The following is a 16,004-nucleotide window of genomic DNA, read 5'->3' on the forward strand; positions in this document are numbered from 1 at the left end:
TAAGAGGTCTATTTCACAGTGGTCAGTGGATCAACTGGGGCCCTGACCTGACTTGGGCCTAGGACTACTTACCCAGTAATGTCCCTGGGAAGCTGGGACATGGGCAAAATATAGTATCTCACACTTTTTCAGAAAGACACAAAAAGTCGTTTAATGTTGAGTAAGCAGTAGTTGTGGAGTGCTGAACATTGCTGAAACATGAAGTCTCATGTAAAACTATAAAGTAATGTAATCCAAATTTATAAATTAGTTGTGTCTACAGGCTGCTTTAGAAAATCGTTTTGAGCAGGTGGCCAACACACAACAAACCTAATCATTCTCTAAAACTGATTAGACCACAGCGCTGGTGAATTCCTGCATCTCATTGGCCAGAAGGTGTTGAAAAATTTTCCATAACAGCATGGATTTGACAGCAGTGCCAGCTGTTATTCAAAACAAGTTTATATTAATGCACTTGTTCATATATGTTACTATTTCAGTATGTTCAATACACTCCACATAATCTAAGATTAATATTACGTGGATTAAAAAAAGAAAACTTTGCACTAACATGACAAGCAGCATTTTTTTTGTCTTGTTAATTAAAGGGAGAGAAAAAAGGGAGGCTGAAGGAACAACTGTTTATAGCTACTATACCGTAAGTGGTAATGGGAACGATCTGTGTGGACATTCCATAACATTAAATATAAAAATAAACAGGTAAAAGTGTCAATTCTTTAATTGTAATTGTTGGCAAATTGCTGTGGTATGAGAGGAATAAAACACTTCGTGACATCCTGATGTAGGAGGGTGGTAATTACCGGTGATTATTTTCTTATAAAAGCACGGTCTTCTTAGCTTGCTACATTTATGTTGTGATATTATTAATTTTTGTTGATGGGCCCAGCTATATAAAATTAGCTAGATTATAGCTACATTTCTAGCTACAACCATAGCATAAATATACCATGTTCATAGTGGCTTCATAAGAGGTTTGATCAATTCTGATACATTTTGTACTTCTGAACTATACTTAATGCAAATTACATAAGCTAGCTAACAGCTACAGCTTTGGAGACAGCAGGCAAAACATGTGGCACTGCAGACACGGTTCTCTCTGTTATCTGATATGAGCACTTGGCTCTGTGGTGCATGACGGTTCAGGTTAGTGTGAGAAGTTCAGTCAGTACATTGCAATCAGTATACCATCCTGACCTTTTTATTATACTACATCTGTATGTATTTCTTAGTGTCAACAACCTAGACAGTGTATATTGAAAGATATCTAGAATTGATTGAAAGTATGTCAATTGAAACAAATGACAATCCTGCAGACACATCCAGCATATCGAGTAATTATTAATCTCTCTGTCATAGTCGGATACTTTAAGAATATCTTGATAACAGCAGTCCATAGTTAAATTTTCTTTCGCTGCAAGAAACTAGAAGGACTTTGATTTGGACACTGATTTGCTGCAGCCTCTTTTGTTGTTTATTCATGTAGAATTAAGAGTGGCCTTGATGTATCCATTGAATACTAACTTCACCCTCGGTTTTGGAGATAGAACATCTATTGTTCATAATATTGAACTAAAACATGTGAAATTAAAAATAATACCATATGAGAATGAAGTATATACCAGTGATGAGCTATTTTTCAACCCGAATCCCACGTAGATCCTTATGATAATATAATCACATAATATAGCTATTTTTGGCACAAGAAGTTTGTGTAACTTTTTTTGGCTCCTCTTGTGATGTCAGTGTGTGGAAGTGTCCTCAAATGGTAATACCACTTTGCAGCATTATTCTCGTAAACGCTATTGATTGGTTAGATGCTGCATGACAGACTCAGCTGTGTGGGTGTTTTCAGCAGATTTATAACAGTGAAGGAGAGTATCGAGGGCAGACAAGACCACTCAGGCTCTGAGGGCTGTTATTAAACATTTTCACACTGACATACACATTTGAAGAGTACTGCTGCCAACTGCACAGAAACATCAGCGCTGAAGACAAAATGGACAGCCTTAGCAATAAAAAGTAAGCTCTACTGTTGTATTATACTTTTTTTTTTTGCTTGTGAAACATTTTTCTCATTTGTGTATTAACAGTACACCCTGTTCCTTTCTCCCTCCTCAGATATTTCTCTGTGTCGAATGAAAATGATGAAGATATAGACCTTGATGACTGGATACCTCCGGATGCTGATCTGATACAAAAGATGGTCTCTCAGATTGAATATTACCTCTCTGATGAGAATTTGGCTAAGGATGCTTTCCTTTTAAAGCATGTCAGAAGAAATAAGATGGGTTATGTCAATATCAAGTTGTTGACCTCTTTTAAAAAGGTAAGCTGGTGCTTTTTAACTTTTCTGTAATAGCATTAAAGTTCTACCTTTGTTGGCCTTTTTTACATTTTTTTGCATGATTTTTTGGTGTACCTGGCTAAATGTCTAAGGCCCTTTTCACTTTGATTCCAGATGAAGCAGTTCACAAAAGACTGGCGGGTCACAGCCTATGCCCTTAGGCATTCATTAGCACTAGAGGTAAACAAAGAGGGAAATAAAGTGCGTAGAATACATCCGGTGCCAGAGTCCATCCTCTTTCAGGTACCCAGCAGACTCCTGCTGGTCTGGAATGTCACAGAATCAAATCTGACAGAGGACATGGCACATGACACGTCAACACCTCACAAGAGCACCATGGAAACTGCTATTGAAATACTGGAGCCATTTGGCACCATCACCATGGCTCGGGTCAACCGGCCTGGCAGAGAGCTTCCACCCGAGCTTCAGAAATACAGCTACAGATACCCAGAGTTGTTCACTAAGGAGAGCGTACTAGTGGAATACGAAGATCTGGAAGGAGCTGGACGTGCTTACCACCAACTCTCACAGTCTGAAGGTAACATGAGAGTACTCCTGGTGGGGAAAGCTTCCAAGAAGAAAGCTGTGGATGTGGGTTTGGAGGACAGAAGTAACGGGAAGGGGATCTCCATCCTGAACCAGCGCATGTTACAGCTTCAGACTTGTGGTGAAGACTCCTCAGCATGCAGCTCCTCAGAATCAGAGTTCGCCTCCTCATCGCCTCTGAGCATCCCTCGTTTTTTCTCCAGCCAGGTGTGTGGCAGCCCCTTAAGTAGCCCACGTTCCAGCCCCAGATGTGTCCGTGCACCCATGCCAGGCCCTCGCATTTCACCACTCTTAGCCTCCGAGGTCTGGGGCAGTCCAGACACAAGTCCAGAGTTGCGAGACAAACGCAAGTTGTGTGCCACCCAAAACAAACACTGTCAGACGAGTGAAAAGAGGGCTCTAAATGGAGACACAGCGCCTCCTGGAGTCCTGCGTCTGCCTTATGGTCCTGATGGGAGTAGAGGTTTTCATGCAATCATAGTTAGAAAAAGACTTCATTATTCATTCAAAGTATAAGAAACCAATTATTTAGTTACAGTAATCAGGTGTTTGCTGTTTGTGCTGTGTATTACTTCGTCATTTGATTTGCTGACCTCTAAATGTAAAGTTGTGTGTAATGGTTCTTTGCTTGTGTCTTAATAAACAATTAATCCATCACTGAATTTTTAGCTGTTTCAAGTACAAATCAAATTGCTTTCATTCACATTGCAGAAATGAACACATTCCCATATTTTTCCCCCTGAAAACCTCGCATAGCTTCTTAATGAGCCTCTACAATCACCCTTACACCAACCTGCACTGTTATTAATCTCAACTAAGAAGGTCTTGTTTAAAAAAAAGTGAGGCCAAACACTAATCCGAGTCATGAAAATCAGCCATACATAAAGAATTGAACATTTATTCATTCTTTCATCTACAGTAACCATTTTATACAGGTCAGGGACTCAGTGGATACAGATTTTATAATACTGGGTGAAAGGCAGTTCAGGGAAAGGATTCACCCTGGACAGGATGCCAGATCATCACAGGACATCACTCACATCCTTCATATATAGGAGCAATGTGGTGTCGCTAGTCCACCAGCATGTTTTTGGGTAGCGGAAGAAAACCAAAGAACCCAGAGGAATGCAAAGTCTAACATGATAATACTACATAATAATAATAATACTAAAACTGGCAGGTTACTATAATAATAATAAATTTACATTTACAAGTGATCATAAAATACACTCTTAGAAATAAGGGTACCAAACTGCACTTGCTGGGGTGGTACCATTAAGGGTAAATCTTAGTACCTTTAGTTTGTATCTTTTACCTGGGAAGGTTCATAGGTAGGTGCAGCTTTAACTGGCTTTTAGAATAATGCTTTAAAGGTGCATCAGTGGTTCTTCATGTCAAATGATGTACCTTATATTATTTTAAAAGGTGAAATTATACATATTAAAAGTACAAAAGATGTGCCCTTTAATAGTACCACCTGAGTAACAAGGAAAAGTACAGTTTGGTACCTTTAGTTCTGAGTTCTAGTTCTCAATTTCCTGGAGACACCTTTTTTTCATAACCATGTTACATGCATTCTTGCACCAACCGCCTTGGGATTCTGTCACTGTGGCATAATTTATACGACAGAGTAGCTGACATAATAACTCATCAGAATTAGGACAGTGTCACCATGACAACTTTTCAGAGCTGAGCCTCCGCAGCTCTTTGGCGCTGCTCCAGTGGTGAAGAGGTTCTCTCTCATCCCACAGACTGAGGACGTCTTAGAGCCAGTCATAACAGTAATCATACTAAATCTGTTGTACTATTTTATGGCAGTGTCATATAAGACCTTAATTTAGCTATTTTCTCCTTGTCCTAAATAGAGCAGACATCATTTTGTGATAAGCTATGATGCATTAAAGAAAAAAAAAAAAAAAACCTACTGAGCTAAACTTAGATGAATCATCTTCTTCAGCCCTGAGCTGTAAATGGACCTTTCAATGCTTCAGTGAGAGTGAGAGCTGTGGGTCAACTGAGTCAGAGTTTTAACACAAAAGACAGGAAACTGCCGAATGTATCACTGAAGTACACTTAGGTACACTAACCGCATAGTAATATAATAGCAGGCTGTTACTTCGTGACATGTCGTGACAACAGACAACAGAAGAAAATCATGGGGAAGAATACAGACAGCCTTCTCACACTTCTTAATTGTTAGTCGGAGTAAAAATATTCTAAAATTCTTAACATTATTAATAAATTTTGAAGGATAGTCAGAAAAGGATGTGTCAAACAAGCTTAAAATGGATTCTAAATAGAACTTTATTTTAAAATTCGGTACTTAAGGATTCAGTAGCAAACATAAAACTTACATGAGACCATTTTATTCATCGTCAAAACACTCACTTGACATGATGAGTATTCTGAATGCTTAGTGTATCTGAATACGCTGTCATTTTTCACAAATACAAATTTGACATTGTGATTAGTCAATGGCAGGCAGAATAAGTGCAAGATGGTGAAGCATCATTACTACTAGATTGTGACAGTTGCTCAGACTGTTGCTTTATATTAAGCATAATATCAGCCATCAATACTTATACAAGTACTATTAAGCATATTCTTTGGACTATGCACTATGATTTTCAGTAGGGAATGAACTGAATGTATGACTAGGTTTAACTTAGCTGCACAGCCATTTAATACTAAAAGAATTATGAAATTAGTGGGCAAGCAAAAGTGCATCGTTGTAACTGACTTCACTAACAGTATACTGCATAAAAGCTCTCATCTTACAAATTTGTCATGAATAAGGCTGCTTTCACACTATTTTTATTTTTTTGTCTACTGAAAAAAAAAGCAGTGGAAAGGAATGAAGTGCCTTCTCTGAACCAATATGCTGTCTGTTTCCCAGAAGCTTCGTCCTGGGAGACATACAGCATCCAAGACCACTGTACTCAGCCAGATTTATACTAGGACTTGTTCCTGACATCAGATACCATTTGTTATCTCTAGCAACATTGAAATATTTCCAGAAGAATACATCATTAAGCACCACATATCCACTCAATAACAAAACTATTTTTTTTCTACCAGCACTGTCCTCCATGTTGATTCTTCTCGCTTGCCCCTGAGCTGAAATCTGATTGATGAAAACATGTTTGATGTCACTCATCACTTTTCTGAAAAGTGGAGCTTTCCTCTTTTACTTTTAGAAGAGCTCCACAGTGACAGGATCACATTCTGCCTTCTTCCCATAAGATTACATACAGAACGTATACAGGGAGAAACACCTAGTGTGGAAGCAGCCTAAGGTTTCTGAGCTTGTTCTCACACACACACACACACACACACACACACACACACACACACACACACACACACACACACACACACACACACACATACATACATACACCTTTATGCAGTGCAGAACTTGCCATGTCCAAACTCACACAAGAGATGGAGCATGAAATGGTGGAAAAGAAATGACCACATCAAACACACATACTTTAAATGAAATCTAATCTGCTCAGCCCACATCACTAAACATGGTGACAGCAAACTTTATTGTCTAGTCACTGTCTACACAGTCACTCAGGAAGACAGCCAGCAGCATCAGAAGACCTCCAGGTCATTCGAGTTGTAAATTACAGGAGCTTCCTCTGTGCCCAGTGCAGACTCGGGTTGGTCCTCACCCCCATCCTCCAGCGACTCCAAAGCATCGTTGGTGTCACTGGCAAACGTTTCCCGAGAAACGTCATCGTGCTCCTGCAGGTCTAAAGTGTCGATCGCTTGCTTCATTTTCTTGGCTGTTAAGTATTTTTGCCGCTGCTTGGCTGCCTTCTTGTTTGCCTTCTTGTTGTTATACTCTTTCTGGTTCTCTTCATAAAATATTTCCTAGGCAACAAAAGATTTCTTTAAGAGCAAGACAAGCATTTCTGATGGACGGGCTGATGTATCCACTCTGTAATCCAGTTTTCCCTCTCCCAATACATCTTTGCAATACATCTTACAATAGAAATAGTTCTGCACATCCTAGGCCCACTCACTGTCTTTGCCTTTGTCTGCAGAAATTTATTACATTTCATTCAGATTATTTGCTATAAAATAAGATCTTTGGGGCCATAGAGTATTGTCTAAACTAGCCCAATTTGGCTTAACAAATGTGACCCTGCCAACCCTGTCAGTTACTCATCATTCACTAAAAATCTTTATAAAGTGAGCATGGGGCAGCATGATTTCTGCCCCAGTGAGCCTCTATTAGTCCTTGTTGCAGTTTCCATTTTTGGCAACTAGGTGCAATAATAACAACTCGATGGAAGCTAAGTGGGGCAGAGGGCATGTTTTTGAGCAAATCAATGGAACATCGGCTTACACCTGTCAAATAGCAACATTTTTTAAATTGCTGGTCACTCAAAAGAGGTAATTAATATTTCAACTGAATTTAAAATGTATGTAGTTGTGAATGAGGACTTTATGAAGATTAACATTTGCTGAATTTGCCCCTATAGACGAGCCGCCACTGAAGACACAGACATCCTAAGATGATTCTCCACATGCTTTTGTTGCATAAAACATGGAAAATAGGCTAAATTGGATCAATACCAATTCAGGCCAGTGTCGTCTGCCATAATTATGGATCAGGGACGAGATAAAAGAAATGAGAAATTAAGTGTATGAGGACAAAAGAAAACATGAAGTTATGAAATTAGAGAAGCGAAAATGTGGAAAAAAAAGAATGTCTAAATACTTAGTGTGTTTACTCTAGATTATGTTTAAAACAGAATAACACCAGAGTAGTTCATCCTTCTCATCATACCTTGACTTGATCCTGAGAAATACTAGGAGTATTCTTCAGCAAGTTCAGATAAACTCCTCCAGGTGTCCGCCTTCTGCTGTGATCCTATTTAAAGGGAACACGTATAAATATACATCTTAAAGCTACCAGATCAATATTTCAAAGGATGTCAAGCAGAAACAATCAAGCTCAGCAGTGCTGCTCAGTGGCAAGTAGTGTGAAATTACTCAGGAGGAAGACTAAACTGCTGATCTGATGTGTGTTGAACGACCTTACCTAGCTGCTAAACAATGTAAAAGAGTGGTTTTCTCATTAAAATGTGAAAGTTATTCAAATTTGAAATGTGGGAACTCTTACCATGGTGTAAAGACCTCCACTTTGTTCAATTGTTGCAGTTTCTGACAGAAGCTCTATCGCTTTCTTTGTGCCAATCACCTTCACGACACGCTCTATTAACTCCCTCTTTGGCTCCATTAACCTTTTAAGAAGAACAGAGGAGACAATTATCACGCAATACAGCAAGGCAAACAACGTCCAACATACTGTCTTTAAACTAGTAATAAAACTAACAGACTGTCTGTAAAACAAAAATCATATGGTAAAATTTCTGAAGTTTTGAAGTTTAACTGAGATTTTCCTCACCTATGTGCTATTTCATCAATCACTTTATCTTCAGGGTCATCCACTGTGATCTCATATCTCCCTTTAAAGTCCATCTCAGCTCTAGGACCCAGTCGTTCCTTGACTGACCTCTTCCTCTTCAGATGGCCATCACTCTTCTCTTCTTGTGCTCCATGCTGCATGTATTGCTCTAGCTGCCCATCCAGCATGGTCTCCATGCCCTGCTCCTCCTCCTGCTTCTCCTTTTCCATCAGCTTACGTGCCAGTAAGTAGTTGTAGGTCTCACACTGGCGGCTGTCCATAGTGATGCCCCCCTCCATTCCCATGATGCCGAGCTCAGCTGCGACAGCCTCCTGGCTTTGCTCCTGCACCACAGAGCCCCAGATGTTGTTCACTTTGCGGCGTGGAGGTCCTGCGACAGCGCCGGAACCTCCGAAAGCTGCTGGAGGCACAGGCGGAGGAACATTGGTGCACTTCTGACGCTTTCGCCTCCACAATGCAGCCTCTTCCTCCGAGTCGCCGTCGCTCGAGTCGCTTGCAATGGAGCTACGGTAGCTGGTGGCGTATGAAGCGGTCTGTGGATGATCTCTGCTCTGGAAGTGCCGTGTGGAAAAAGCTCCTGCAGAAGGCATCTATAGAAGAATTCAAACAGACTTTCAGAAATGTAAAAATAGTACACATTACCATTTATTTCGCTGTTTAGATCCTAGCCACAATTACTGCAACACAATAAACAGAACAAGTAATAAATAGTACTCTTTACAGTACTCTACACTTTATGACTGGAAAATTAAACCACATGTGAACAATCAGTATCAGGCAGAAATCAGATGTCTCAGTCTGAGGTGAGTGGACCTGGCTAATCATATCGGTCATTACTTTCAACTAGAAAGGCTTGTTCCTAAAACATATGCACTGTTTCTAAGTCATATGCACTTCATAGGGCACTAAATTAAGCAGCTAATCATGTAAATGGATAAATTCCATAGCTAATAGCATTAGTTAGCTGGCTAGTTTGATTGACTGGGGTAACCTAGTTAGCTAACGTTATAAAACAAGCTAGCAATCTGCCAAACACAAATCTAAAGCACCGCCCTGGAGAAGTGGATGCATGTTTTCTACTCTTACCTGCTGCCGGTCATCTGAATGCATTTCTGGCTCTGAATCCGAGCCACTTATTTCTCCATCCTCGAGATTCTCCATTGTGTCTCTGTTGTTGTGACCCGCCATTTCTCCAACCCGGAAGTTCTACGGAAGTTGAAGAGCAACGACGCCACGCGCGTCTCTCCTTGTTGGATAAAACTAATCTAAAACCTACAGGAAAAAAAAAAAAAAAAAAAAAAAAACACAGTATTTTAATCCTAAGAGTATGAGTGCTGTTCTAAATATTTCATAAAGAAGCCGATAAAAAATATAGTAATTTAACAGCATAACTGCTAACATATCAGAGCATTTATGAAGAAGAATTAATAATACATTCTAGTAATTATATTAGACTATATTATACTATATGTTACATATTATTATAGCATAGTAGTGTTTATAAAAGTGGAGTCCATGATTAAAAAAAATGTTACAGGAAATTACAATCCAACTTTATCAATATTATTATATTTATTAGTGAGTCCTCTAGTGTCACTTGAATTGAATGGTTTTAATCCAGACCTCAGTAACTCAAAAACATGTATAAATAATAATAAATCATTTAAACGTAGGGCTAATGTGTTCTCTCAGTGGAAAATGAAAAACAATCTCCATGGCTCCAAAAAACAAACAAACAAACAAACAAACAAATAAATAGGCAGAACGTTACTGACATTACTGTACTCATGTCTGTGCTGAGGGTGAGAACTTACCTCTTATTTTGAAATTAAAAATTAAAGTGATATACATACACACACACACACACACACACACGCTCACACACATATCAATGCTTTTAAAATGGAAAATAATCTATTAGTAGGTTAAATCTAGCTAGTAAGTTATTAGTTGCTTCCTTGCTCTTCGGGTTGCAGTGACACCTACTGGACATGACACATAATTACACCAAAGACGAGCTGCGTTCAAAATAGCATACTACTAAACCTGTACCAGCCCTTTCACACTCATGATGAATGTTAAAGGAAAAATCCAGACCAAGCAACTTGCATATTAATCTTTATAATTAACCTGTGTTAATTATATCTTCAGAGGTCAAGTTAATTATATATTCAGAGATTTAATTACATTATTTTGTAATTCAATTCTGATTTGCCTTTAACTGACATGTTAGTCTATTTTCTCTTTGGTTAATGGTTTTCTTACAGTACCCACAATGCTGTTCAACTACCTGCTGATAGTGGCACAAATGGGAATTAGCCCTTGCTTCATCTCTACCTAAAGAGAGCGATGCAGCAGCGCTTTATTACTTTTATCTATCAAACTCTCTCGCCTGTTCATCTGTATACTCAGCTCAAAACAGATAAAGTTCCAGGGCTTCAGCTTGCATGCTAATACCACCATCATGCTTGTTAGTAAGTTGCTGATCTGGGTCCCCCTGTGATGTCAGAGCAGCACACAACCTCTACCTTCTCACAGGAGTATTGTAAATACAACACCAAGCAACAAATTAGCACCAGACTCGCTAAGCACATCACAAATATTTAAATCTCAACAAATTTAAAGTGTTTCAGGGTGGAGTTTTCCTTTAAATATCTCAGCATAATTCAGTAAAGTGTCCAAAATGTGGCCTTGATATTGGATAGAGTAATTACATATAACATGTATAGATATAGTATGCTGATTTAGGAGTCTACTTTACAGAGTATATTATGGAGTCGATTGTGGGTGACTGAAGCTGACACATTTGTTCCAGTGACATCCATAGCAGATAACAGGAAATGTTAATGAGCTTTCTCTTTTTTATTAAATTGTAATTGATTTTGTATTCTCAGTTATCCACGCATTATAGCAAAGTTGCGTGTTGTGTTTCAGCACGCACTCATTCTGTCCCATTGTAGCATTGCAAAATCCAAGAGACTAATTTGTAGTGCAAGTTAATTTAAGATAGCTTCCCAGTAGGGTTACTGAATAAATCATTTGTTAATCATTATTGCAACATTGGCATATGATATAACACCAAAGGTTGCAGTATGAGAATGAAAACTCTAACAATCACAAAATGTTTCACTGTCTTCTCAATATCTTAACACCCTCAGTTTCAGAAGGCTCAAATGTCTTTTTTTTTTTTTTTTTTTTTTTTTTTTTTTTGATGAATCACAGAATTCAAATGATGTATTGACCTCCATGGCAAACCACATCACAATATATATCACGGTATATCCCAGTGGAGTCTGTTCATGGAGTACATTCATCATCTATTTGGAGTATGTTCATATGGTGCAGTCCAGTTTCACAGAGTGTGATTTTTCATGTCTGATTATTACCTTATGCTCTTAGGTGGTCACATCTTACTGTCCTGCCAACAATGAGCCCATCGCCAGAGTCCGACAGGTAACTTTACTTCTATACACATGACCATGTTCCATGCTTGTTCTTAAGAAATAACTCTCAGTGTCAGAACTGCAGAAACCATGGATGACTAAAATGCAATCAAATGTCTACACAATACAAATACACAAATTATCACCCAATAACATAATCATGCACAAAGAATCCCTTCTGCACTTTAGGAAACACTAAACTGTAGACATATGTGAAAGGCTGAATGTCTTTTGAGTCACTTCAGAGTGGTCAATATCTAAAATAAAGCTGGTGAATAGAGTTTTTGTACTTTAAGTAATGACAGTGAACTTGAAAGAGAGCTCCCTGTGTGAGTCTTAGGCTCTGTTATAATAGTGGATAAATGGATAAATGTGTATGGTAAGATGGTTCATTCTGATCTCTGTAAAATGTATTTCTGCCTTTCAATCAGGCTACCCTGGCTGAATATGAAGAAACTGTACAGAAGGCACGAGAGGCATGGAAGGTTTGGGCAGATGTAAGTACTGAGATAAAGAGAAGGCACTGAGATTTATGATGTTGCGTGGTTTAAATATATTTGTATCACAACACTGTTGAATTCTCAAATTTGATTGCTCAGAAGGTTTTGATTAATTTTCTACAACAGAAGCTCTGATAGTTTATAGTAATGCACTCATTCTAATGCAAAAGCTCATTCAAATGGACTTGTATGATGGATGCTCCACATAATTTAAGCCTAATAATAAACAGATTTAAGAGCATGTTTTTTAATATAGATAACAGTAACGCTGCCTCATGTTGGACCACATCACACCACCGATGGGGGATTGTTTATTTTCCTGTAACAGCTTGCATTGATATGGTATTTTATTCCTTACAAAACGTATTCTTCTTTTAGCTTTGCTGATGCTCTGAGGAAAAAGATCAAAGCTCTTGGCAGCTTGGTACACTTGCATTTAAAAACTCTGCTCCATTAACCTTTTAAGAAGAACAGAGGAGACAATCATCATGCAATACAACACGGCAAACAACGTCCAATATACTGTATTTAAATTAGTAAAAAAAAAAAAAACTAACACACTGTCTGTAAAAAAATTAAATCACCTTTGTGTTATTTCATCAATCATTTTATCTTCAGGGTCGTCCACCATGATCTCATACTGCCCTTTAAAGTCCATCTCAGCTCTAGGACCCAGTCGTTCCTTGACTGACCTCTTCCTCTTCAGATGGCCATCACTCTTCTCTTCCTGTGCTCCGTGCTGCATGTAATGCTCTAGCTGCCCATCCAGCATGGTCTCCATGCCCTGCTCCTCCTCCTGCTTCTCCTTTTCCATCAGCTTACGTGCCAGTAAGTAGTTGTAGGTCTCACACTGGCGGCTGTCCATAGTGATGCCCCCCTCCATTCCCATGATGCCGAGCTCAGCTGCGACAGCCTCCTGGCTTTGCTCCTGCACCACAGAGCCCCAGATGTTGTTCACTTTGCGGCGTGGAGGTCCTGCGACAGCGCCGGAACCTCCGAAAGCTGCTGGAGGCACAGGCGGAGGAACATTGGTGCACTTCTGACGTTTTCGCCTGCACAATGCAGCCTCTTCCTCCGAGTCGCCGTCGCTCGAGTTGCTTGCAATGGAGCTACGGTAGCTGGTGGCAGCTAGCTGGAAGTGCTGGGTGGAAAAAGCTCCTGCAGAAGGCATCTATAGAAGAATTCAAACAAAACAGACTTTCAGAAATGTAAAAAGGCAATATTTTCCTATAGTTCACACTACCATTTATTTTGCTGTTTAGATCCTAGCAACAATTACTGCAACACAATAAACAGAACAAGTGATAAATAGTACACTGCAACACTTAATGACTGGAAAATTAAACCACATGTGAACAATCAGTATCAGGCAGAAATCAGATGTCTCAGTCTGAGATGAGTGGACCTGGCTAATCATATCGGTCATTACTTTCAACTAGAAAGGCTTGTTTCTAAAACATATGCACTCTTTCTAAGTCATATGCACTTCCTAGGGCACTAAATTAAGCAGCTACAGACAAGGCGCATGTGGCAGGGCATCCAGGCCATCACCAACTACAGGACAACTTCGCCTAACTGTGACAGTGATGCCTCCCTCCCAGATGCGCTGAACAACTTCTACGCTCGGTTTGAGGCACAGAATGACGAGACTGCGAGGAAGACCACTGGACCCCCTGCAATTCGTTTACTGTCCCAACCACTCAACAGACGACGCCATCACCACCACCTTCCATCTGGCCCTTACCCACCTGGACAATAAAGACACATATGTTTGAATGCTGTTCATAGACTTCAGCTCAGCATTCAACACAATCATTCCTCAGCACCTGATTGGAAAGCTGAACCTGCTGGGCCTGAACACCTCCCTCTGCAACTGGATCCTGGACTTCCTGACTGGGAGACCTCAGTCAATCTGGATCAAGAGCAGCATCTCCAACACCACTGCACTGAGTGCTTGGGACCCCCAGGGCTGTGTGCTCAGTCCATTGCTGTTCACTCTGCTGACTCACGACTGTGTAGCAATGCACAGCTCGAATCACATCATCAAGTTCGCCGATGACACGACCGTGGTGGGTCTCATCAGCAAGTACGACGAGTCAGCATACAGAGAGGAGGTGCAGAGGCTAACGGACTAAAGAGATAGTTGTTGACTTCAGAAGAGCACAGAATGACCACTCTCCGCTGAACATCGGCGGCTCCTCAATGGAGATCGTCAAGAGCACCAAATGTCTTGGTGTCTTGGTGACCTGGCGGAGAACCTCACCTGGTCACTCAACACCAGCTCCATAATTAAGAAAGCCCAGCAGCGCCTGTACTTTCTGAGAAGACTGAGGAAAGCACATCTCCCACCCCCCATCCTCATCATGTTCTACAGAGGGACCATTGAGAGCATCCTGAGCAGCTGCATCACTGCCTGGTTTGGGAATTGCACCGTCTTGCAAATACACCAGCATTATGTTTGACCCCAAACACCCCTCTCACACACTCTTTACCCTTCTGCCGTCTGGAAAACAGTACTGAAGCATTTGGGCCCTCACGACCAGACTGTGCAATAGTTTCTTCTCCCATGCCATCAGACTCCTCAATACTCAGACTGAGCATTCTCCATCCTATTTGCAATTTTTTTTGCAAGTTCTTGCACATGTTTATGCTGCTACAATACTTACTATACTGTACATAGGCTGCTACTCTTATGTTTACACTTATTTTTACAGTATCTCAGCTACTTGTATTGTACTCTTTGCACTATTGTCACTAGGTTCACTTTAAACAGAACTGTGTACTGGTCGGCGCTGCACTGGGACTATGCCCATTGTCTGTCCCAGTAGTCATTGTACTGTCTTGTGCTGTCTGCACATGTTTGCACTGTGCACTGTGTATAAATTATGTAGTCCCTTGTAGTTCTGTGTTGTTCTGTGTTTGTCTTATGTAGCACCTTGGCCCTGGAGAAACGTTTCGTGTACTTGTTAGCAAACTGCCAAACACAAATCTAAAGCACCGCCCTGGAGAAGTGGATGCATGTTTTCTATTCTTACCTGCTGCCGGTCATCTGAATGCATTTCTGGCTCTGAATCCGAGCCACTTATTTCTCCATCCTCTAGATTCTCCATTGTGTCTCTGTTGTTGTAAATATAGTAATTTAACAGCGTAACTGCTAACATATCAGAGCATTTATGAAGAAGAAAGAGTAATACATTCTAATGAATCTATTAGACTCTATTATACTGCATATTACATATTATTATAGCATAGTGAAATCCAACTTTATCAATGTTATTATATTTATTAGTGAGTTCTCTAGTGTCACTTGAATTGAATGGTTTTAATCCAGACCTCAGTAACTGAAAAACATGTATAAATAATAATAAATCATTTAAACTTAGGTCTAATGTGTTCTCTCAGTGGAAAATTCAGGAAAAAAAGCTCTATGGCTCCAAAAATAGGCAAAAAAATTAAAGTGGTCCTTGGCTCCATATATAATTACTTACTAATAGACACACCTTCCATGGCTGTAAAGGGGGGAATAAGAAATTTGAATATAAACTCAACATTCTAAACTTTGATTCAAAACAATTTTTTAATTCAAAGTTTAAATTGCATCATGATAACCATAGCAACAGTATTCACTGAAACAAATGTAAAATGTGTTCTACAAAGTCAGCACAATATATCTATTTATTTTGCTTATGCAAATAAAATAAAAGAAAATAATATTTATTTAAACG

At 39.7% G+C, this 16,004-nt stretch overlaps 3 protein-coding genes across 3 annotated transcripts; 1 reads left to right on the forward strand and 2 right to left on the reverse strand.

The window, feature by feature from the left end:
• Nucleotides 1-1,857: 1,857 nt before the first annotated feature.
• Nucleotides 1,858-3,983, forward strand: LOC113543594 (la-related protein 6-like). The gene is made up of 3 exons (XM_053241166.1): nucleotides 1,858-2,019; nucleotides 2,119-2,326; nucleotides 2,459-3,983. Exons 1-3 carry the CDS (start codon nucleotides 1,997-1,999, stop codon nucleotides 3,404-3,406), a joined length of 1,179 nt encoding a protein of 392 aa, XP_053097141.1. The 5' UTR covers nucleotides 1,858-1,996; the 3' UTR covers nucleotides 3,407-3,983.
• Nucleotides 3,984-5,176: 1,193 nt separating this feature from the next.
• Nucleotides 5,177-9,602, reverse strand: LOC113543650 (phosphorylated adapter RNA export protein). The gene is made up of 5 exons (XM_026942036.3): nucleotides 9,423-9,602; nucleotides 8,316-8,926; nucleotides 8,031-8,151; nucleotides 7,695-7,778; nucleotides 5,177-6,772 (listed from the first exon to the last, which is right to left on the reverse strand). Exons 1-5 carry the CDS (start codon nucleotides 9,522-9,524, stop codon nucleotides 6,491-6,493), a joined length of 1,200 nt encoding a protein of 399 aa, XP_026797837.2. The 5' UTR covers nucleotides 9,525-9,602; the 3' UTR covers nucleotides 5,177-6,490.
• Nucleotides 9,603-12,859: 3,257 nt separating this feature from the next.
• Nucleotides 12,860-15,389, reverse strand: LOC117599381 (phosphorylated adapter RNA export protein). Its single transcript, XM_034312825.2, has 2 exons — nucleotides 15,315-15,389; nucleotides 12,860-13,450 (listed from the first exon to the last, which is right to left on the reverse strand). The coding sequence occupies exons 1-2, from the start codon at nucleotides 15,387-15,389 to the stop codon at nucleotides 12,860-12,862; spliced, it is 666 nt and encodes a 221-aa protein (XP_034168716.2).
• Between the last annotated feature and the right edge of the window lie 615 nt (nucleotides 15,390-16,004).

This window comes from Pangasianodon hypophthalmus, chromosome 17 (genome assembly GCF_027358585.1).
Source record: "Pangasianodon hypophthalmus isolate fPanHyp1 chromosome 17, fPanHyp1.pri, whole genome shotgun sequence".
Lineage (NCBI taxonomy): Eukaryota > Metazoa > Chordata > Actinopteri > Siluriformes > Pangasiidae > Pangasianodon > Pangasianodon hypophthalmus.

What these genes read in the sequence shown, in the direction of transcription:
- LOC113543594 (XM_053241166.1), top strand. Translation starts at nt 1,997, where the DNA reads ATGGACAGCCTTAGCAATAAAAA. An exon ending in GACAGCCTTAGCAATAAAAA is followed by an intron (nt 2,020 to 2,118) that starts GTAAGCTCTACT and finishes CTCCCTCCTCAG; the next exon opens with ATATTTCTCTGTGTCGAATG. An exon ending in TGTTGACCTCTTTTAAAAAG is followed by an intron (nt 2,327 to 2,458) that starts GTAAGCTGGTGC and finishes CTTTGATTCCAG; the next exon opens with ATGAAGCAGTTCACAAAAGA.
- LOC113543650 (XM_026942036.3), bottom strand. Translation starts at nt 9,524, where the DNA reads ATGGCGGGTCACAACAACAGAGACACAATGGAGAATCTCGAGGATGGA. An exon ending in GTGGAGGTCTTTACACCATG is followed by an intron (nt 7,779 to 8,030) that starts GTAAGAGTTCCC and finishes CCCTTTAAATAG; the next exon opens with GATCACAGCAGAAGGCGGAC. An exon ending in TTTCTCAGGATCAAGTCAAG is followed by an intron (nt 6,773 to 7,694) that starts GTATGATGAGAA and finishes TTTGTTGCCTAG; the next exon opens with GAAATATTTTATGAAGAGAA.
- LOC117599381 (XM_034312825.2), bottom strand. Translation starts at nt 15,389, where the DNA reads ATGGAGAATCTAGAGGATGGAGAAATAAGTGGCTCGGATTCAGAGCCA. An exon ending in ATTCAGATGACCGGCAGCAG is followed by an intron (nt 13,451 to 15,314) that starts GTAAGAATAGAA and finishes ATTCTTCTATAG; the next exon opens with ATGCCTTCTGCAGGAGCTTT.